The sequence below is a fragment of the Urtica dioica genome, chromosome 1, assembly GCF_054948205.1.
Source record: "Urtica dioica subsp. dioica isolate 48M chromosome 1, U.dioica_male_clone48M_v1_H2, whole genome shotgun sequence".
Lineage (NCBI taxonomy): Eukaryota > Viridiplantae > Streptophyta > Magnoliopsida > Rosales > Urticaceae > Urtica > Urtica dioica.
The window spans coordinates 16133249-16156538 of record NC_142756.1 but is presented as its reverse complement, the minus strand read 5'-3'; the positions used below and the strand labels follow the sequence as shown (position 1 = coordinate 16156538).

At 40.5% G+C, this 23290-nt stretch overlaps 2 protein-coding genes across 2 annotated transcripts; both read left to right on the top strand.

The window, feature by feature from the left end:
• Positions 1 to 382: 382 nt before the first annotated feature.
• Positions 383 to 4247, top strand: LOC149407521 (Nodulin MtN21 /EamA-like transporter family protein). The gene is made up of 10 exons (XM_089614296.1): positions 383 to 634; positions 876 to 1029; positions 1273 to 1447; positions 1528 to 1643; positions 2029 to 2088; positions 2238 to 2388; positions 2813 to 2879; positions 3174 to 3245; positions 3374 to 3439; positions 3802 to 4247. Exons 1-10 carry the CDS (start codon positions 479 to 481, stop codon positions 3934 to 3936), a joined length of 1152 nt encoding a protein of 383 aa, XP_089470422.1. The 5' UTR covers positions 383 to 478; the 3' UTR covers positions 3937 to 4247.
• A 3200-nt stretch (positions 4248 to 7447) lies between these two features.
• LOC149407520 (Xanthine/uracil permease family protein) lies at positions 7448 to 11512 on the top strand. Its single transcript, XM_089614289.1, has 14 exons — positions 7448 to 7856; positions 8553 to 8650; positions 8767 to 8943; positions 9115 to 9215; positions 9303 to 9378; positions 9459 to 9518; positions 9607 to 9794; positions 9866 to 9962; positions 10058 to 10144; positions 10225 to 10283; positions 10362 to 10453; positions 10554 to 10631; positions 10718 to 10881; positions 10972 to 11512. Exons 1-14 carry the CDS (start codon positions 7781 to 7783, stop codon positions 11182 to 11184), a joined length of 1566 nt encoding a protein of 521 aa, XP_089470415.1. The 5' UTR covers positions 7448 to 7780; the 3' UTR covers positions 11185 to 11512.
• Positions 11513 to 23290: the final 11778 nt, after the last annotated feature.

Here is a 23290-nt window from a genome sequence, read left to right as displayed (position 1 = left end):
GAGGTCGGGGTCGGCGTCGGAGTTGGTGGTGGGCGTCGGAGGTGTCGAGGTCGGCGTCGGATTTGATGAGGATGGCGTCGGATTGGTGGAGGATGGCGTCGGATTTGGTGGAGATGGAGAAAAGGTTTTTTTGTGTTGAGAGAAAGTGAGAGAAAGTGAGAAAGTGAGGAAGTGAGAATTGAAGAAGATGAGGTTTATTTTGAATTGAGGGTATTTTTGTCCAAAATTGGTACAAAAGTCCAATTTTGGATATTTTTTACTTAACGGGTCTAATTGAGATATTTTCATAACTTTTAGGTCTAGAAAATGAAATTTCTCTTTACAAAATTAAATTTACATGTATTTTAAGTGTTTGTTTTTTCTTCTTCTTGAAATTAAATTAAATTTGACTATTCTCTAATGGCGTCTCTGACGAAATCCAGCCTCGATCTTCCGTTCGGAAACTAGGGTTTCCGTACAGGAGCTTAGGGACTCAACAATGTCATCTCCGGAGACTGGTGTGATTGTTGACCGTGTCATCGAACTCGGCGTTCGCGAGGCATCGGCTTCAGAGGAGATCAGCCCTCTCTTACCCCAACCCGAGAGGCCCAAAATCAACATCTTCAAACTCTCTTATCCAACGAGAAAACCCACGGTGAGACATCGACTTGTCATTCCTGAATTAATTGAATTTGTGTACGAGGTTTCACATGTCTAATCGCTGTGAGATTTCAAAAGATCAAACTCTGTGACAACTTCTTTGAAATTGAGCTGGATTTACCTGTGGAATCCAAATGAATTTGATAGTCGCGTAAAGTTTCAAATCTTTGACCAAACAATGGAAACTGGAATCTTAATGTGGTTTTGTTTTGGTGTGTGAAATGAATCCATTGTAGGACCGAGTGGTGAGGTTAGTGGAATTGGAGATATCGCCGGTCACGCAATTTGTTTCGTGGCTTTGGAGTGGATCGAGATACTCTGGTCTCCTCTGTATGGTCGTCTCGTCGATTATCTACTTCCTCATGGGAGTTGTTTCCGATGTTTTCTGTGGTTAGTGACTCCCTAATTCGCTTTCTGTTTCGAAACTCAGTGGACTAGAGATTTGCGATTATTTCTTCTCCTCGTATAATAATTGAGCTGGCATTGTTTGACATAAGAAACTTCTTGTCGATATCACGAGTATCGATTGTGTGATTAGTTGTTACCGAAGGAATGCTTTGTGAACTTAAATACGAATCGATATTGTGTACAAGAGTCAATTCCTTATATCATAAACATTTTTTTTCGTGGCAGTTCAGAAAATCCCTCTGTTTGAGTCTGCACTTGTGAGATGTACAGTGATCTTAATTGCTTCATATTTCTGGTTAAGGAGAAGTGGACAGTCAATAGCTGGGCTGACAAATTTCAAATTTCTTCTGATTTCAAGAGCTCTCATGGGATATCTCTCGATGATGAGTTTTATTTTCTGGTAAGTTCGTTTATCTGTTTGGCTCTCTCGTTGCTTACGAGTAAATGAGTTTCTTTAAAATATACGCCATTTTGTTTCAGCATTCAAAGGTTACCTCTATCTCAGGCTGTAGTTATTAGCTTTACAACTCCAATAATGGCTACAATTATGGCGCGAGTCATTTTACATGAGAAATTGAGAATTTCAGATATCGGAGGTATTTGTTGATTCCTATACTCATTTCAATTCTATTCTTGCAACGTTTCATCTTCACTTTGTGTATGAGTATCGATCAGTATCTGATTACTTGTGGTTGTTGGTAGAGTTTTATGAGGATCAGCAGTCAAATGTTTTACTTTACGCTCTACGTTTTCAACCAATCAGGAATTTTTTCTTTTATTTTTTTGTTTTTGGAGATCAATCAATCAGGGTTTGTGAGCACTTCTATGTGTTGTGCAGAAATCATTTTATTGTTTTAGTAGGAAGTAAGAGTTATTAGGTTAGATTTAGAGATCTCTTGATTCTACAAGTTTCCTCTCAGTCTTGAGATATGTGTAACTTAAGCTACATTTTAAAGCCTATGTCTATTTCTAACCTTTCAGGTTTAGCTTGTAGTTTCTTTGGGCTCCTCTTCATTTTCCGTCAATTGCTTACCACACAAGGTATGTTGAACTTGGTAAAAACGAAAGCGTCTATGCTGGTATGGGTGTGTTTTTGGCCTTGTGATTCTCTCCCAAACAAACATAATGAATGAGTTCATTATAGAAACATAAAATTGAATCTTGATACCATTAGCCTGATGTGCTTGCAGGTGGATTGGTAAACGAAGGAGAATTAAGCATAGTACAAATCAAGGGAAGTAATCACGTAAATGTGATCTTAGTTGGTTTGTTTTCAGCCATAACTGGAGGAGTTAGCTTCTGCCTTATAAGAGCCGGAGCTAAGGCATCGGATCAACCAATGTAAGGCCTGCCTCTTATTGCTTTTTATTAAATATCTCCCCAAGGAAAGGCCTATATGACCAATTTCGTTGATATTGATTCGTGTCATTGTCTATCCATTATTTTTTGTCTTTCTCAGCTTTTCTTCTGATAAGGTGTGGGATTAAACATTTGGTCCTTCTGTTATAAGCTATAAAAAGCACACATTTTTGTAAAGAAAAATTAGTGGAAACTTGTGTCGTGTAAAAGCTTAATGTGGAAAGTTAAGCAATGATCTGGTTTGTTCAAATAGGTAGGTCTGGAAAATTTTGTGCGCTGTGTGTAATTGCAGAGTTCCAAGGGCAAAATAGATTTTCTATGTAAAAGGTTTTTATTATATTGCAAGGGGCTTGAAAAACAGCTACATTTATCATGTCTCTTAATAAAATTCATGTCTGATGTCCAGGGCAACCGTTTTTTCATTTGCGATATTATCTAGTCCCGCTTCTGGAATTTTCACTTTCGTGTTTGAGGTAAATTAAACTTGGCCGCTGCGACTCTTTTTTCTCAATATTTTTAGTTTGAGGAGAAGTTATACTTTCTTGCTCCAAGGGATGTATAATTGTGAACTGGTTGTATATTATGAAACTTTAATTACTAGGAAATTAGGCGACTTTGAAACTTATGAATGCACGACTAGTGTGACGATCAGTCATTTATAAAAGATAAGAATTGGATACCTTTTAAATAGGCTTTGCTTCAACCAGCTCAGAGCATTTGTTTTGATTCTTATTACTTACTTTTATCCCGTTTACCCTATTATGCAGAGATTTGTTGTTCCAGATTTTTATTCGTTTACGCTTATGCTTGTACTTGGACTTATGGCTTTTCTTGCCGAGGTGCCCATCTGAACAAAATTCAACACTTTTGTATTGGAGTTATTAATTTCCATATATTCATTGATAATAATTACTAACCATGCCCTGATGCGTAGGCTTGTATTTTCGCATTCCGTATTGAATTTCAGGTATTTTTAGCCCGAGCACTTCAGCTTGAGAAAACCAGTAAAGTTGCAAATATTCAATTCATCGAGGTACTGCTCTACTCTCTCGAAAATACAGCATATTTTTCCAATATGCTAACTCTGATGATATTTTCCAATATGCTAAGTCTGATGATATAACAAAAGATAAATAATAATAATAAGCCTGAAGGTCTTCAAATTACAGTCATAGGTCAAGACGCAAAAACTGTCTTTTTCTTTGTTCGATATATACTTAAAATAGCTTGGTATCCCCGTTTATCAACATGAACCACTAAAATATGAACGGTGGATCTCTGATAAGCTTCCAATTACACAAAAATCAATGTGTAACACTTGACATCTTTAAAAGTAGCACATTACCCCCCAAAAAAAATGATTGCCGATTCTCTTATCCTTATTATTTTTTTCAGGCAGCCCTATCGCAATTGTGGGGCATTGGTTGGTTGAGCTTAGCTCCGTCTTTCGGTCGACTCGTTGGATGTCTTCTAATTTTTGTCTCAGTGTGTTGCACTTTGTATATTGGACCTGATAAAGAGACCGAATGATGGACAAAAGATATATTATGCCGATTCTTCCTTTTTCTTGAAAAGCAAATGCACCAAAATTGGTGCACCCAATTTTCATAGCTCACAGAGGCGCACACAGAAAAAAAATCCGTTTTCGAAAAAGCGGCGATATGGAAATGTTGAGTTTATATTGCCTGATGCAACTTCTTGGAAGTTTGCCATGGAATATTATGTAACTTTGAAGATTGAAAGATGTCTCTGTGTAAGAAATATATTTTTTTAGAAATGTAAAAAAGAAATTAAATAACAAACGCATGCCTTTTCTCTGAATTAGACATTATTTGGTTTCTACAAGTTGAGTTGGCTAAACCTTTAGGGACTAATTTATTTTCCAGTGAAAAGTAGTATTCCATAATTTTAAAAAGTTAGATTCTGCTCCAACTCGTTGTATCCTATCATTTTAGAGGGCAAAAGAAGCGAAGAATCTTACAATACCAAAAAATGTTTATGGTGTCAATGTCGATATGTCACTTTTCATCCATTAATGTATAATAGAGATTAGAGAGTGACAACTCATGGTGAAAAACTACCACAATTTAACTCATAGCCAAAAACCTTCTGCTGTGTTCATCTGCTGAAAATCTGCAGAACAAGCTGGCTTTATTCCATTTCCTAGTTAATTTAAGTTTATGCCACAATGTATCTCCTATGTAATCAAACCGTTATAAAACTCGACAATTAAATTCCACAAAAATTAATTTTGAACTTTAAACCAATTGTGCACAATCAATCACATTAAAATCGATTGAAAAAAATAATCTAAATAGAGAAAGTATTGAAATTGCCGAATTTACTGGTTATACTTATTTTTTAACTGTGTTGGCTAGAAATTCAATTGATTGTGACACGGGACAGAAGAATGTATCATCCTTTTTCTTTTCTTTTTTCTTCATCTTTTTTCGTGGAAGTCAATATTTGCTTTAAACTACATATATTGATGGGAGGAATGGATATAATCAAATAATTCCCATTTATCCCATTCTCTTTTTTTTTTTAAGGTTATCAACAAAGCTCCAAATTTGGAGTGCATAGCATTTATTCCGAAGCATTGAACAACAACATAAACACATTTTAGAATTGGCATATGAGATTACGAGGTTGTCATATACCCAGAATATCTAAAATATGAGAGTTTATTACGAAGTTGCCACCGCCAAGGCGCCAACCATATAAGGATCTTGAATACAAACAAAAGATAGATTATAAACTCCAAAATATTATTGATAAAAGTTTGATTTGTCTATATCTTATTAGATTTTATAGTCTCTCTAGTTACATACAAAAGAAAGATAGGGCAGGAAATAAAATAAGCAAATAAAGATATGATTTTTTTTTACTCCAAAAGTATATATTTGCTTCTACCTTGAAATGTTAAGGATCTATATGATATATAACAAATTATCTACCTCGACCATTAATACACTTTATCTTCAAAACAGCTTAAATTCATTAATTATATTTGTTAATCTTCAGATCCCACCGGAAGCAAGTGTGAGCTTGAGTCCTCATCAAAGTTCATGAAACGTCTTGTGCTACTAATTTCAGAAACGCGCTGCGCTCGTGGGGAAGAGTGTGTGAGAAAGAGAAAAAAATTTCAAAAAAACAAAACAGAAAAAGAAAGAGATGAAAAAGAACAATAATAATAAAAAAAAAAGGAGGTGTAAAAAAATAAAATAAAAACCCTAAAGAGCCGTAATAGCTTGTGGATAATAAAGAGTTTTGCTCATATGCAAAAAAAAAAAAAAAAAAAAATGTAAAGGATATGCTTTTTTTGGGTACTTCGTACGTGTATGTGTATTATATATGTATACAGAACAAGCTAGCAAGCATGAGTAGTATATAGAGTTACATTATCAGGTTTGAAGAAGGGTTGGCTTTTAGGCTGGAAAATACATAGAAATCCAAGGTCCCAATTAAAACGGTAGAGATATAAGAAAAGGAAGTGTGCAATAACAAATAATGCATGCGATTCTTATCTTCTGAAGTCTGAAAACTAGCCTACTTGTCTACTTGTGTGTGTGTGTGTGTGTGTGTGTGTGTGTGTGTGTGTGTGTAGTGTGTGTGTGTGTGTGAGAGAGAGAGAGAGAGAGAGAGAGAGAGAGAGAGAGAGAGAGAGAGAGAGAGTTTGTTTCTTAGTTTATTGTGTTGTTATTCTATTTCGCATGGGAATCGGATTTTGTGGGGGAATTCATGTCACATTCTTGAAAGGAATAAGAGTTCATAATATATATAAATATATAACAATGTATGCATGTAAATAAAGAAATAGCCGAAAGCTCTTTGCATGGCACGTGCAAGTCACCTTTTAGAGCTTTGGTATTTGACTTTTGCACTAACTTTTTATTTATCCCAATACTTATTTTACATTATTGCCCTTCCAATTAAAAAAACCATACGAACCTTCTTTTACGTGATATTCCTGGCCCTTTATTCCCAAGAGAAAAAGAAAGAACATCAATTTTAAAATAGTTGTAGGGATTGTGACCAAAATTAATGTACACAAGACAACTATATCCTATAACTCATTAAATGCTTTTCATCAATTGGTTTCTGTATATAAATACACCTGGGTTCAAATATGTTAAAATATACACACTACTACATAGCATTTAATATAGACTAGCTATATTTATATTTTAAATTTACTTTCTTCACGTCTCTCTCCACATTAACGTGGTTTGTTACATTTTAACCAATTCAGGGATATATTAGACTTTTTATCGTTTTAAAAAAAAATTTACGTTTAAGTTAGTTTCGTGAGTCATCATATTTTACCAATGGACTCGGATTTAGTCAAGACTTTCTAAGTATTTTCTTAAAAAAAAAAAAAAAAGAGAGTTTCAAGTATTTCCCGATAATCATAACATTAAATGTGTGACTAGGTTAATGAATTACATTCTATAAATATGATACAATCAATATTTAAATAATACGAGGAAACATTGGTGATCAAGAATGAGCTTTATAAAATGATTTTGCAGTTATACGCTATTTTTTTCCTTTCAAATAATATACAAGTTTTTCCTCTTGTGTTTCATTTAATATTTAGACTGGTTGTTGTTTTTCTTCATGCTTGATAATTGATATCATGCTTGCTTGGAATTTTAATGGTTTCATTGCTATTTTTTTTTTTTGAAACAGGTTCCATTGCTATTTAAAAAAGTATTTCTTATATTCAAATTTAAGATTTAATGTTGGAGCCCATTTATTAATTCTGCGAAAATTTTGAACTTTGATAAAATAATAAAATAATCAATATAACAAAATTATTTGCTGCTACTACAGCCACCTAAATTGTGAAAAAGAAAAAGATGCCAAAAATAAAAACGATATAAAGCGAAGATTTTCTGAATCCAAAAAATAAAAGAAATATGTACGTTGATATGATATTCATATTTAGCCTGTAGGTGTATTATTATTGGCAATGGCGGTTTTGTGGTTGAGAGACTGAAAGGGGGCAAAATGGGAAGTTTGTGAGGAGATTGAAGAAGAAGATACAGAAACAAAACACAAAGTTGACACAAAACACAATCGACGACAGCAAAATAGAGCGTCTCAGTCTCTCAGAGAAAGAGAGAGAGAGTCATTGTTTTTGCTTTCCTTTTTTTATTTTCTTCTTCTCTCTCTTCTTTTTCTTTTTATTTCTTTTTATTTTTTATTTTCTTTCTTTCCTTTTTATCTCTCTTCTCTCTCTCCTTCTATTCTATACTTTACTTTGTTCCCTCTCTCTCAGTTATTCGTCTTCTTTCTTTGTCTCTCCTCCTGGGGTTTTGAAGGGGTTTCACTTCTTCAGAGTTCTAAAGACTCTCAGGCGTCTTCAACAATGGCGGACATAAGTCACCCTCCCATGGAACAGCTTCAAGACCTCGAATATTGCATAGACTCGAACCCTCCTTGGCGTACGCTCTCTCTCTCTCCCTCCATACATATAAGTGTATATATATGTATTAAGTTATTTGTTACGTGAATGAGTAATGGGGTATTTGGCTGTGATGTTCAGCGAGCTAGCGTAACAATGTAGAGCGGCCATTGTTATTGCACTCAATAATACAAAAGACTCAAACTGGCTTTCCTTTTCACACTTTCTTTTTCTTCGTTCGACACAGAGAATAAATAATTATACAAGTTATCTCTCTCTGTCTTTTTTTTCTTGGGTCCATTGAAGTGTATGTGAGGGTTAAAGTTTTAAGCTTTTTAAAATTAAAAAAAAATATATATATATATATATATATATATATATATATATTGTTGTTGTGTGTTGAAGCATCTTTATAAATGTCAGGTGTCTGTGTTTCCACTTCATATTAGTAATGTAGTTGCTCTGTATGTAATAAAAGCATTTTAACCAATCATGGAAAAAGAAGAACAAAAGAAAGAAAGAAGAATAAGCAATAGCTTTTTTCATTTTCTTCATTTTGGGTTCATGTTTAGAAGTGATTATGCTTTTCTCGCGAGCATTGTCAAATTTAGCCTTGGCCGTGTATACCCTTGTATAAAGATCAGTGTTTTATGTCTGAGAGCTTAGAGTAAAAGGCATAGGTGACAAAATTGCAAATCCATTGGCATTGTTCATATTTATTTTATGATTATTGCAGCGGAAACAATCCTATTAGCATTTCAAAACTACATACTGATGTTGGGGACGAGTGTGATGATTCCTTCTATGCTCGTGCCTGCCATGGGAGGGACCGATGTAAGCTCGCTCGCCACGTCTTCTTCATATAACTCTGATTTGATATTGCATTTTTAAACCCCATTTACTCATTCTTTATTATTTAAAAAAAAAAAAAAAAAAAAACAAACAAACAGGGTGACAAAGCGCGGGTAATACAGACTCTCCTCTTCGTTTCGGGTCTCAACACGCTTCTCCAAGCACTTTTTGGAACTAGATTGCCCGCGGTCGTCGGAGGCTCTTTCGCCTATGTCATTCCCATCGCTTACATCATCAGTGACGACTCGTTGAGACACATCGTCGAGCCCCACGATGTAAGCCAGCCAACTTCAAAATTATTAATTTATTTCTATATTTGTAATAACGTATCTTCATGCTTGGTGTAGATGAGATATTCCCTTTTTTTCGGGTCATGCACTTAAGAAAGTTCTCTTTATTATTTGGTAGGGTATTGAAAGAGATGTTGCCCTGTCATTGGTTTGCAGAGATTTATACAGACGATGCGAGCTATTCAAGGAGCTTTGATCGTAGCTTCGAGCATTCAGATCATCCTCGGCTACAGTCAAGTCTGGGGTCTCTTTTCACGGTAAAACTCTTAAAAAAACCACTGGTTTTTGTAATTATTCGTTTCACCGAGAATTCTCACTTTTTTTTCCCTTTTTTTCCTCTTCAGATTTTTCAGTCCACTTGGAATGGCACCGGTGGTCGGGTTGGTCGGGCTCGGATTATTTCAACGGGGATTTCCCACGGTAAGTCTCGACGAGTCTCTTCTTTAATCCCTAATTAATTAATATATCGACAAGTTTTGTTCTTTCCATGTCCGTCACAGTTGGGAAATTGCGTAGAGATTGGAATCCCAACGCTGTTGCTGGTCATCGGATTATCGCAAGTAAGTGCTTGAATTGACACGATCAACTCAATCATGTATAGTTCCAAGGCCAACAATATTCAAGTCATTTTTTTCTTTTCAAATGCAGTATCTGAAGCACGTGAGACCGTTTAGAGACGTCCCGATATTCGAAAGGTTTCCGGTTTTGATATGCGTGACACTCGTGTGGATATATTCCCTAATATTGACTGCCAGCGGGGCATACAGAGACAAGCCTAACCCAACCCAAGCCAGCTGTAGAACCGACCGAGCCAATCTCATCTCTACCGCCCCATGGTAAAGTCATTAAAATCATTTTCTTTTTTTTTTATAAATTTATTTAGCTGATTTCTCTTTCACTTTTTCAGGTTCAAGTTCCCGTATCCTCTGCAGTGGGGGCCTCCGACATTCTCGGCAGGCCATTCGTTCGCGATGATGTCGGCGGTTCTCGTATCGATGGTCGAGGTACTTTGATGGTATTGTAAATTTATTATTATTATTTATCTCTTCTTTCGATAGTGGGTGATTAATTATTTGGTTATTTTTGTGATAAATAACAGTCGACGGGTGCGTACAAGGCAGCATCGAGGCTGGCTATCGCAACCCCTCCTCCGGCTTATGTATTGAGCCGAGGAATCGGCTGGCAGGTGAGAGAATATTTACTCTCTGCAGAAGCTAGAACTTTGTAAAGACTTATTTATTTACTTTGTTTATTTTGAATTTGTAGGGGATCGGTGTTCTTCTTGATGGTCTCTTCGGAACGGGCACTGGCTCTACTGTCTCTGTGTAAGCTTTGCAAAGCTTTAATACTTTTTTGGAATCGAAGAAGGTAAAATTACTGATTTCACTCGGTAAATATGTTAGGGAAAATGTGGGTCTTCTAGGGCTGACCCGAGTAGGAAGTCGCAGAGTCGTTCAAATCTCAGCTGGCTTCATGATATTCTTCTCCACTTTAGGTCAGTAAACGAAAAAAGGTCGAAACTTTCCAAGAAAATCCGGAGAAAGGAAGTTACTTTGTTTGATAATATTAAAAAATCTCGTCTGCTTTCTCTGCAGGTAAATTCGGAGCGGTTTTTGCGTCCATACCCTTCCCGATATATGCAGCGTTGTACTGTATTCTCTTTGGCCTCGTCGGTATGTAACCAAACAAAAAAACGAGCAATTCTTATTATATGTACTTTTTCTCGGTTAAACGGTTTGTGTTTTGTTTTGATTCACAGCTTCCGTGGGACTCTCGTTCCTTCAATTCACGAACATGAACTCGATGAGGAATTTGATAATCACGGGGCTCTCGCTCTTCCTCGGCATATCGGTCCCTCAGTTCTTCAACGAGTATTGGATCCATGGGCACCGGGGCGGCCTCGTTCACACCAACGCTGGATGGGTAATAAGTCAAAACCCAAACCTAAAACTTAGTTTGACTTTGAAGAAAAACATGTTCATTGACCAAATGTGTCGGGTTTTTTTTTCACAGTTTAACGCGTTCTTGAACACGGTGTTTTCTTCTCCGGCGACGGTTGGGCTGATTGTGGCGGTGTTTTTGGACAACACAATGGACGTGGAAAAGTCTAAAAAGGACAGAGGAATGCCGTGGTGGGTCAAGTTCCGGACTTTCAGAGGAGACAACAGGAATGAAGAGTTTTACACTCTTCCTTTCAATCTCAACAGATTTTTCCCACCTACTTAACCAACACACAAAACTCTAAATCCCAAAAAACCCCAAATCATAATTCTTACTTAACAACATCACTTCATTTTTCTCTCTTTTTAGGCACAGGCTTGATTGGTTAAATCTTTGGGTAAAAGGTTAGGATTTTGTAGAGATCAACATGTTTTTTTGGTAGATGCAATTGACTCTATATATAATAATTTAGTTAATTACCTTTTTCATTTATATTTTCTTCGTATCCTTTTTTGAAAATATTTTGAATTGATATACGACAGTTGGAAGTGTAATACAAAAACTAACTGTTGTATATTTCTGATTATTATTTAAAAGATCGATTTTGGTTGTCTCGAGAGTTTAGAGTATACTCTTTCTTTGGAAGAACAGTGTTAGTTATCGATAATTTAGCACCCCATTTAAAATAGAAAAAATGGCATGAACTAGCCGATTCAAACTATGATTTTTGCAAAATAGCCATAGTTTCATTAGGTTAGGCAAAATAGCCACCTTTAATAGGAAGAAAAAAAAATAATCCACAGAACGAAGAAGAACGCCGGCACCACCGCCAGGTTTTTCCAAGAGCTCTTCTCTGCAACTTCGGACTCATCACTCCGAAGAAGAACGCCGGCACCGCCGCCGGAGGCAAAGTCCGACGAACCTTTCCAGCGAGGAAGCCCTCGTCGCCGTAGCGTGACGGAGAGTCCCGAATCTCCGTCGATCTCCTCGCCTTCGCCGCCGTGATGGAGAGTCCGACGGGAGTTAAGATCGACGGAGCGATCGGGAACATCGCAAGCGTCGAGGACGCAAGAATCGCGTCGCCGAAGAAGGAGATGTTTCGGTTCTGCTTCAGATCCTCGATTTCCAGATTGTCATTAAATTTAATCATGCCTCGATTAATTTTAATCCAGCCCTCATAAACATTACATTATGTCTTTATAGTTCGTTGGAATTAAATTTAATCCAACCTAGATTAATCTTACTTTGGCTAGTTTGCTTATAGTTGACAAACTATGGCTATTTTGCAAAAGCTTAAGTTCTATCTGGCTATATAGCCGCTTGACCCTTTAAAATACAATAGCCGTTTAGTATAATTTGTAACTCTTACGATAATACTAATATGTTAACTAAAAAAGCCTTCAATTCATTTTTAATACAACTTACAACTTAATGAATATAAAAGGGATTATTCTTATTCTATGACTTGTACAATGATTTTGGACCAAAATCAAATAAGTCCATTTTAATCCTAAAACATGACTACATGAAGTGAGTTATTACATTTATATCCTTTCAATTTAGTTTTTTTTATTAGATAATTATGAAGAAAATTAAAACCTTTTTATTTTTATTTTATTTGGAATGTAATTTGAAACCGCCAACATCATTTCCCATCTTCTTCTTCGTCCAAAATCACTCTTTCTACAGTGAGTCCAAACCCACCCCCGCGCCTCTCTTCATCTTCTTCACCTCTCCATTTCGTTGTCTCTCTCTCCATTGTGCTCTCTCTCACCGAAACCCTAAAACAAACACATCGCGCCTCTCTCTCCCTCTCTCTCTTTCTCCAATTCTTCTTCTACATTTCTTCGGCCGAAACCCACCGCGCCTCTCACCCAGACTTCACCGAAACCCATCGCGCCTCTCTCTCTGTCTCCAGTTCTTCTCCATTTCTTCGGCAAAAACCACCCAAAATGACAAACACCCAGACCCCCATCGACGAACACCGAGACCAAAACCCTAAAACGAGACCCATGTTGTCCGAAACCCAAACCCAAATACCGGACCCAAACTCAAACACTAAGAAGAAATCCCCCGCCAAGAAACCCAAACCGTCGCCTGAGAAATCGCCCCCAGTGGTGCGTAGAAGTCCTCGGGTGTCCCATCCCAGCGTCGATGGTCAAATCCGAGCGTGGCGAAGAAGAATCCGAGCGCTGCGAAGAAGAATCCGCCTGTTTCAAAGAAGAAGAGGAAGACCACCATCTCAAAGTCGCCGAATTCTCCGGCCAAGCGACCAAAGATAGATACGAATGTGGTATCCGAAGCCGAATATGACGATTTCGTCATAAAAAAAACCATCGGCGAAGCCCAGAATCACAAAGTCAGCCGATAAAAAACAAAAGGTTAGTGATTATTTTTGAAGTTGATTATAATGTTGATGTTGATTATAGCTTTATGTTGTTGAAGAAAAACCATCATTGTGTTGTTGAAAAATCCGTTGATGTTGATTATATAAAGGGAGATGTTACTAAAAACAAGTGTTTACACAATGCTGTTGTTTCCCAATTTTGATAACATGTGTTTTGTTGGTGTCGTTGACAGTAGCTGGTTTATTGAAATAACCGTCAATAAACTGTCTGGTTTATTGACATTGATGTCAATAAACCAGACAGTTTATTGACATCAATGTCAATAAACTGGCCGGTTATACATTGTTGCTTCAAAGTTATCATGTTCTAAGTTATTTTTTTGTCATTTAGGGATGGAGCAGAGTCTTGGAAGATGACCAAATTGCCGGGGTTACGTTCAACTTTTTGGGCGGTATTCAGAAGTTCAATGAAGTCATCAAGAAATCAATGTCCAAGGAATAGGACCACATATTTAGGAAGTCTTGTTTTGGGCATTTCCTTGACGTCCCCGAGATAGCCAATTCTTCAGCGATAGTCAACCATATTATCTCGCGGGCTGGACAATACGACTCATCTTCTGACGCTTTGTTTTTTGAAATTGGCGGTGAACCTCGGTCATTCAGTAAGGAGAATTTTGCGGAGATCACCGGCTTGCGGTTTGTTGACGACTACACCAAATGTTCTTATTCAGAAGTTGTTATGGATGACCTCAACGAAACTGCCTTCCACAAGGGTGCCTTAAATAAGAGGGACGTCGTGCAGTCCTTGGTCTCCGAGAGCGAAGAATGGCAGACAGAGAAGAAGGCGAAGTTTAAAATACTGTATTTCTTATTGAACGTGCTCATCCCCGACAACTCGAATTGTCTGGTAATGACAATAATTATGAGTATTGCATTTCGATAAACCTTTTTTAATGTCTAACTTGATTGTGTTTTATTTAGGTACCGAACATGAACTATGTCAAGTTGGTGGATAACTTGGACGAGTTCAACCGATACCCTTGGGGAAATGTGTCTTGGAATTTCCTCCATGAAAAGATTACAACCTTCATTGAGAAGTCAAGGTCAAGGGACACGAATAAGGTGAGACTGCCAGGTTTCTTTTTGCCTCTTCAAATTTGGGCATTCGAGTCTTTTCCCATCCTCTCGGAGCAAAAAATCTGCCACAAAGTCTCCGACACCATCATTCCTCTGATGCTCCGATGGAAAATGCGAGAAATCGATTTCTCAAGCTCGCAGGTAAATCTAGTAACATGTCCTTTGATTAATGTATCACCATTGTTTATTCATCATGTTCTTGAATTAATGTATCAGATTGTTTACACTCCACTTTGCTCATCTACTGTGTCGGCGAAAGGAAGAGTTGTCGAAAGTCGTGAAAAAAAGTCAATGAAATCCACTGTGGCGGCGAAAGAAGCCTCGAAGGTGCTACCGACGAGTACTGACAAGCATTCCCAGGTAAATATCACACGTCTTTTTATTATATTCATGTCAATAAAAACATGTGTTTTTTGACATTCATGTCAATAAAAACCTGTGTTTATTGACATTCATGTCAATAAAAACCTGTTATTATTGACATTCATGTCAATAAACACAAGTTTTTATTGACATAATTGACATGAATATTGACATGAATGTCAATAAAACCTGTAATTATTGACATTCATGTCAATAAATACAAGTTTTTATTGACATGAAAATTGACATTCATGTCAATAAACACAGGTTTTTATTGACATGAATTTAAATAAAAAAACATGTCTTTATTGACATTAGTATTAATAATTGATGTATACTGAAATGTTTTTTCATTCTATTAGGAGCAGCGGTTGCAAGCTTTGGAGAATCAAATGGCTACTGTAAAGTCTGATCTCAAGGACATATATGGCAAAATTGACGAGTTAAGCCAACATGTCAAGGGCCTTGACGAGAAGATCCAATTGATCTTTTCGAAGAATAAAGACCCACGAGATTATGATGAGAGAGGACCAATGACACATGATGACGAGAAAGGAGAGACACGTGAAGAAGAAAAAGAAAGAGAGCAAGAAGATGATGACACTCAAGCCAGCGAGGGAGACAGGGAGAACAAAGAGAAGGGGGTATACGGAGAGAACGACATTTTTACTCAATCTCAGGTAGTCATTTTTACTCAAATATTCCAAAGTTATTTATTTATTAATTTATTTATATTTGTTTATTCAATTCCAGGTAGTTGTTTATGGAGAATGGGGTTTTTTGAACCATACTTCACAAGAACTGAGAGATATTGAAGTGGAAGAAGAGGCCGGCATGTACGATGACGATGTAGTTGTTACCCAGGATATTGTAGACTGGGTCAAAGAGCAAGCTATCATCATTTCCGATTCGCCGGAAAAACATTGGACCCGGAGGCCCCCGGCAACATACACTCCTACACCGAAGTCGCGGCCATATGTTCTTTTCACCACTGGCCCGAAGAAAATGCCCTCTCCTTATCCACTCTCGGATCCAATGGCACCGCCTTCCGTTGATGATGTTGATGTGATGAAAAAGTGGTTGGAAGTTGGTCTAAAACCCGGATACAAGAAGACAAATGTCAAGATTAAATACAATGACTTTGAAGAGTCGTTGTCTCCATCTTGGGACTTCCGGGACGTATGCATTAGCTCGAAGACATGGTTTTACACCTTGTGGACGGCAGACGAATGACTAGCCGATGAGGTATCATTTTTTGACATTCATGTCAATAAACAGAAGTGTTTATTGACATTCATGTCAATAAATAATCTAATTTATATCTATTCATTTCAATAAATCATCTGAATTCGATTTGTTTGCAGCACATGAGTGTACTATTCTACTACCTTAGGAAGAAGAGGAAGTACACGAAAGTCAGCCATGCATACACGACCACCAACACGCATTTCACGAAATATGTGGAAGAACTATACAACGAATGGAAATCTTGTGAGAATCCCGACAAGTTTGACTGGTCCAAGCAATCAACTGCGCATAAGATCGTTTTAGGGATGAAATCAGCAGGCAATTGTGTTTGTCCATGGGTAGACGTTGGTATTATTTACGTCCTGTTTCACTCAAAGGATCATTGGATTCTTTTGGTTATCTCCCTCCCCGCCAAGTCAATCACTGTTTATGACTCATTGAGCTATCGAAAGGGAACTAGAGACAGTATAGCCGGTTTGGCTGAATTCCTTCCCATCTTGCTAGGCTCAATTGGTGCATTTGGAAGCTTGAAAATTGAGGCTCAGACTTCCGAGCCATTCAAAATTATATTCGCCGATGATATACCTCAACAACATAACGGGTAAGGATGTTTGTCTACTTTTAGATACTAAATATATTTTTAAATTTAATATTGTGTATTATATTGGCAGCGGAGACTGCGGGATGTTTGTCATTAAGACCGCAGAGTTCTTGATGCACGGACTTCCATTGACGGATTTGAAGCAAGACAACATGGGCATGTACCGCCAAAAGCTAGTGATCGATCTTTATAGGCACGACAGTTTGAAGCAAGAGAATAGATGCATGTCCGACAATGATATGTGATGTGTAGTATTAGCGACATTGATATGTATGTTTTTATTTTGCTATCCCATAACTATGATATTAGGTAGGATTTGACTGAACATGTATGGTAGTTACACGTGGGTAACTTTTGTGTGTGGTAGTTACCTAAATAACACCATTTCCAGTACTCGGTGGTATAGTAGGCAGAACAAAAGTCCACAGGTGGAAGGTTACGAATATGACATGCCGCAATCGCATGAGCGCATACAAAACTATCTGTTTGAAATTATAAACATGAGCATGTTTTATGCTGCAAATTCACAGCCCATCTCTCTCCATCTTTATCTAAAATCTCAAACTCGAAAACAGAAGAAGGTCTCACCTACAATGAACAAGTACTTATAGTGAGCTTGACTCTGATAGGCGAGTTCAAATCCATCACTTCATTCTCCCCAATGTGATCACAGCCAATCCTGGACGGTTTGGAAAGGGTTGTGGAGGTCGTTGTGTCGAGGGAATGGGTTGAGAGGGTCCTTGTGTAGAGGAATGAGGTTGTGGAGATGGTTTATGTGTCGGTGGAATTGGCTACAACGGTCTCTGTGGCGGGGAAGAGGGATGTGATGCCAATGCACGAGGCTGTTCAATGTGTATTCTTCCAATCCAAGTGTGGACGGAGATGCAAACTCTTCAAATCTAGACTCCCCCTTCATTGGACTTGATTCTAGGCGAGACGAGGACGGCTAATTTGCTGCCTCATCGGGCGTTAGCTTAACTATCTCAATAACAAGATGATAATTTGACATGGAAAGGTCTCGGCTCCTCAAATACAAGTAACTTTTGACGTGGCTATCGTTTGTAATCTTTATTGACAATGCCGAAAATGGTGTCTCATATTTGACCACAATGGAATGAGTGGACGGTAAGAGCCTCATCTCAGCGTACAAGGCGTCCATGAGATGGTTGTACTCAAAACCATCCGAAAGCACAAGTACAAACGATGCACCCTCCTTGTATACACATGGTTTAACCCATGTACCACTATGTTTGACATACACTAAAATATCACCCATTACTGCATAAAAAAAGTGTAATCGGGATGTTAATTTCATATTTTAAACGTTTAAAATTCATTTATAAACATTTAAAATCATAACAAAAAAAATTAAAAAACTGTGAAGATTTATTGACATTGGTATCAATAAAATTGCATTTTTATTGACATTGATGTCAATAAATCTTCAAAGAATTTTCTCGGAGCCGTTGAAGATTTATTGACATTAATGTCAATAAAAATGCAACAATGTCATAGAGCTATATAAAATCCAAACATTTTTTATTGAACTAGTGCATAGTTCTCTCTGCTCCTCTCGCCTGAGTCAGAGTCTCTCACTGGTTCTTCATGGACGTCCCGGCGATGGAAGACCTATGTGATAAATGGTCCGAACTAGATATTGGAGAGGATGAAGAGGGTAAGGTGCTAATACTCGGAGAGGACGAACTCGAGAGTACCTCTGTCGATCTCTCACGAGGCCTCCTCGGGAAGCTGCTGAGGAGGAAACCCTTCAATCGCAACGCGCTCAAATATGTCATGGCTGGAATCTGGAGGCCCAAGGGAAAGCTCGAGATTAGCGATTATGACGGGGGAGGATTCTGCTTCAAGTTCGAATTAGAGGTGGACAAAAAAGAGTCTGGGAGTTAGTCCCCTGGTCTTTTGACAAGTCGTTGGTGGTTCTGAGTGACCCGGAGCTGAAAGAAGATGACGGCGGAGAGTTCAGATTTGTGGAGTTTTGGGTTCAAATGCACGGAATCCCGCTGAGGAATCGTTCGGCTAAAATGGGTGAACTGCTGGGTAAAAGAATTGGAAGAGTGATAAGGATTGAAAAAGTCGACAAGGAAAATAGAATAAGACAGGAGTTTATACGTGTTCGTGTGGCGATCGATATTGGGAAGCTGCTGGTCAAAGGGATCCATGTTATGCTCGGAGTGGAGAAGACGTAGGTGATGTTTAAGTTTGAGAAACTCCCTGATTTCTGCTATACATGTGGAAGCCTTGGACATGGGAGCTCTGAATGCCAAAAAAAATGAGGAGTCTACAGGGGAGACCAGGAAACTAAGGTTTAGGACGTGGCTTCGTGGGGAAGCCCCAAATCGAACCGCTTGTGGTTTTAGAAGCTTCAAAGGCGTTGGTGCGATGATGGAGAAAGGATGGGAACGACCGGAGAAACCTCCGACAAAAGCTTCGCCTTGGACTCCGCCAACCGAGATGGCTAAAGACAACTGTACTCCCCCGGCGGCGAAGGAGTCGGAGACCCCCTGTACGGCGGAGATGGAAATTGACGGGGGCAAAACTGACTTCGCCAAGGCCTCGTCCTCCGCGGTGGGCGAGGGCCTGACTCCGACTGAGGAAATAATAGAACAGGTCTCGATGCCAAGAGAGGCTCCGACGACGGGAAAGGGAACCACCATTCCCCGGCGAAGAAGAGCCCGGTCCGGCGAGAAGACGTCTCCGGAGCTAAAGACCCAGCCAGTGAGAACGGAGGCAAACCAAGGGGAGACGGATTTCTCGGGGAAAAGCGAGGGTAGGGCGGCAAGTGGACCCACGGCCGAGAGCCCTGGAATCGGAGCTTTAAAGCATGGTGCGCCTTCCCCTTCTAGGCAAAACATGAGCTGTACCACCCCGGTTTCTGAGGAGAACATATATCCTGAACTGGGGGGAGTAGGTTATGTTTCAGTAGCTCAGAATCAAAAAAGAGAAATAAAAGGAAAAGGAGATGGGTTTGGTGGCGTGGGGCACGAGGATAAAGAGGCAGGAGTGGCAACAAGTCAACTGCTGTAGAAGAGTGAGACTTTTCCTAAGGCGCACGTGCCTAATCTCCCTTGCTGCCGACGTGGGCCGGGCTCTGGTGGATGGTGGGCTTTCTACTGACGCGGCTATTACAAAAAATGGGCCCATCTATAATCAGCCAAATCCATTGGGCCACCCTGACCAGGGGATTCCTACGGAGGGGACTTTCATTTTCGAAGGTAGTGTTACCAGGGGGCTCGATTCAGGCGATGGAGGGATCATGGGCACCGGCACGAGGCCGGGGAAGCTGGGAACCGGCGAAGGAGGATCGGGGAAAAGGAAGTGTAGCGAGCGGCTCCGAGTCGGCAATGTGAAAAGAATGGCGCGACTTTTCGAAGCCAGTGATGTAGAAAAGACGGTCCGGAGAAGACGATGCGCCCGTCCCCGAAAGCCCAGGTAAGTCTTTCTTCTCCCTATCCTAGTTTGAGTTTTCTCGGGGATAATCGTGAGGGGCAGGGGGTCAGGGAACTGGTTTTGGTGGATTGTATCTTAGAGGTTTCTGGTTCGATGGATTCGACTGAGGTGGGTACGAATGACAGAGTGGCGCCCCTCAAGAACGAGGGCCGCCGATCGTAATGATAGGCGTTATTTGGAACGTCCAGGGGTTGGGAAACCCCGGGACGAAGGGAGCCCTCAGGTCTCACGTTCTTGACTATAGGCCGGATTTCCTGTTTCTGTCTGAAACGAGGCTGCGGAAGGACGGAGCTGAGAGGGTGAGAGTGATGCTTGGTTTTGAGGGTTGCGTGATGGTGGAATGTCTTGGTAGGAGCGGAGGCTTGATGTTACTTTGAAAAAAGCCGGTGAAGTTTCTACTTGGGATTACGTCGAGGTTTCATATTGAGGGAGACTTGGTTTGTGAGAATGGAAAGATGTGGAGGTTTGTGGGGATCTATGGCGATCTGGTGACTTCTCAGAGGAGACATACTTGGGAACTGCTTCGTAGGCTGCGCGGGAATCATAGGGGGTCCTGGTTGGTAGGAGGGGACATGAATGAGGTGGCGATAAACGCTGAGATTAGAGGGGGCCGGGATAGAGGTCCTGGTCAGCTGCTGGCCTTTCGAGAGATGATTTTGGATTGTGATATTCAGGACTTGGGGTTTGAGGGGGATATCTTTACTTGGCGGAGAAGGGGGATCGAGGAACGTCTTGATAGATGTCTTGCTAGCCATGATTGGTGGGACCTCTTTCCCCGGGCCTAGAGTCAAACACCTCAGGTTCTGGAACTCGGATCACAGACCTCTTCTACTATGCACGGAGGGTACAGGGTCCACGCGCCGACCTAGGAGACCGAAAATATTCTTCTTTGAAGAAGCTTAGTGTGGGGAGCCTGGGTGCGAGGAGGTGGTTCGGGAAGCTTGGGTGAGAGGCAGAGGGGGGAATCGGAGTTTGATGATGCTGGACTCGATCAGACAGTGTAGAGAGGGCTTGGCCCGTTGGGGCTACCAGAAGAATAGGGGGATGAAGGACCGGATTGAGAAACAAAAAGTGTCTGTTGAGATGGTAGGTAGGTCCGGCCCGAACTTCTGTATGGATACATTTCGTCGGGAGGAGAGACAGCTGAATGCCTTATTGGAGAAGGAAGAACAGCTTTGGAGGCAGCGAAGCAGATCCACTTGGATGAAGTGTGGAGATAAGAATACGAAGCTCTTCCACCGTAAGGCGACAACAAGGAGGAAAAGGAATACTATCAGTGGCCTCTTTGATGAGAGAGAGGTATGGCAATGCAGCGAGACGGAGGTTGAAGAAGTGATTACCAAATATTTTGAGGACTTATTCACTTCTGCGGGACCGTCTTTGCAGGATATTGGGGCAGTGGTTGACAGCATCCAGCCCAGGATCTCGGAGGAGATGAATTATGAGCTCGAGCGCCCGTTTGAAATTGCTGAAGTACAGAACGCGCTCTTCGCAACGGACCCTATCAAGGCCCCGGGAAAGGATGGCTTCCCGGTGATCTTCTATCAGAAATATTGGGATGTGGTAGGGGAGTCTGTTTCGGAGGCGTGTCTCGGAATCCTCAACGAATGGAGAGAAGTGGGAAGCATCAATGATACTTTTATCACGCTTATCCCTAAGATTAAGGAACCTAAGAGGGTGAGTGAGTTCCGGCCCATCAGCCTTTGCAACGTCGTTTATAAGATCGTCGCTAAGTGTCTTGTGAATCGTCTTAAAGGCACTATGCGCGTGGCCATTTCAGAGAATCAGAGCGCGTTCGTGGGTGGTAGGCTCATCTTTGACAACGTTATGGTGGGCTTTGAGGCGCTCCACACGATGAAGAGAGGCAGGTTTGGGAACGGGGGGTGGGCGTCCCTTAAGCTTGATATGACGAAGGCCTACGATCGGGTCGAGTGGACCTACTTGGAGGCGGTGATGCTGAGACTCGGGTACTCGACCCAGTAGGTTGAAAAGGTGATGAGATGTGTCTCCTCGGTCCGTTTTGCCTTTAACATTAATGGAACCACTCGGGGTCTTGTTATTCCTCAGAGAGGTCTTCGACAAGGCGACCCACTTTCTCACTTCCTCTTCCTTTTTTGTTCTGAGGGTCTTTCGAGGCTTTTTAGAGCGGGAGAGCAGTCGGGTTCTATTAGTGGGGTCCGCTTCGGAAACCTCCGTGTGTCTCACCTCCTGTTTGTGGATGATAACCTGATGTTCTTTAAGGTGTGTCCTGAGGAGTGCGAGTTTGTGGCGGAGACCATACGGGTGTACTCTACGGCTTCTGGTCAGTTGGTCAATTTTCATAAATCCGATGTCTGTTTTGGTAAAGACGTTTGGATGGAAGAGGAGGATGAGCTCCTTTCCCAGACCCTCGGAGTTCGAAGGATGGCCTGCCATAAGCGTTACTTAGGCCTCTCCACGTTCACAGGTCGGAAAAAGGTCGAGCTCTTCGATTACGTGAGAGAACGCATCTGGGAGAAGATTAAGGGTTGGAACGGTATTTTTTTCTCTCAGGCTAGCAAAGATGTGCTTATTAAGTCTATCCTTCAAGCTATCCCGTGTTATGTGGCTTCTTGCCTCAAGCTCCCGAAGACGCTGATCTCAGAGATTCATTCGGCTACAGCCAAATTCTGGTGAGGGAATTGCAACGGGGCCAATAAGACGCACTGGGTCGCTTGGGAGGTCCTCGTGCGGAACAAGGTAGAGGGTGGCATGGGTTTTAGAGACTTGGAAAAGTTCAACCAAGCTCTGATTGCTAAGAACGTGTGGAGATTCCTCAGATGGCCCGACAGTCTGGTGGGCAAGGTCTTCAGCGAGAGTTACTATCCACACGGGGACATCTTGAGTGGTCATTGCGGGTCGAACAGCTCTTTTATGTGGCGCATTCTGGTTTGGGGAAGGGAGATCATCCTGGCTGGCACGAGATGGAATATTGGGGATGGCGAGTCGGTCATGGTTATGGGTGATAAGTGGATCCCTAGGCCTAGATCTTTCACGTGGTTCGACCCCCCCTCCCCTGATCCCCCCTGATATGAGAGTTGCGGAGCTCATGAGGTTAGATGGTGATTGGGACGAGACGCTCATTCGGGCCATGTTTGCTGAAGAAGACGCCAGGGTTATTCTGAGTTTCCCGTGCGGGGGTGAGGGGGATCCCGGATCGTCGATGCTAGCACTATACCGAAGATGGAGAGTACACAGTCAAGAGCGGGTAC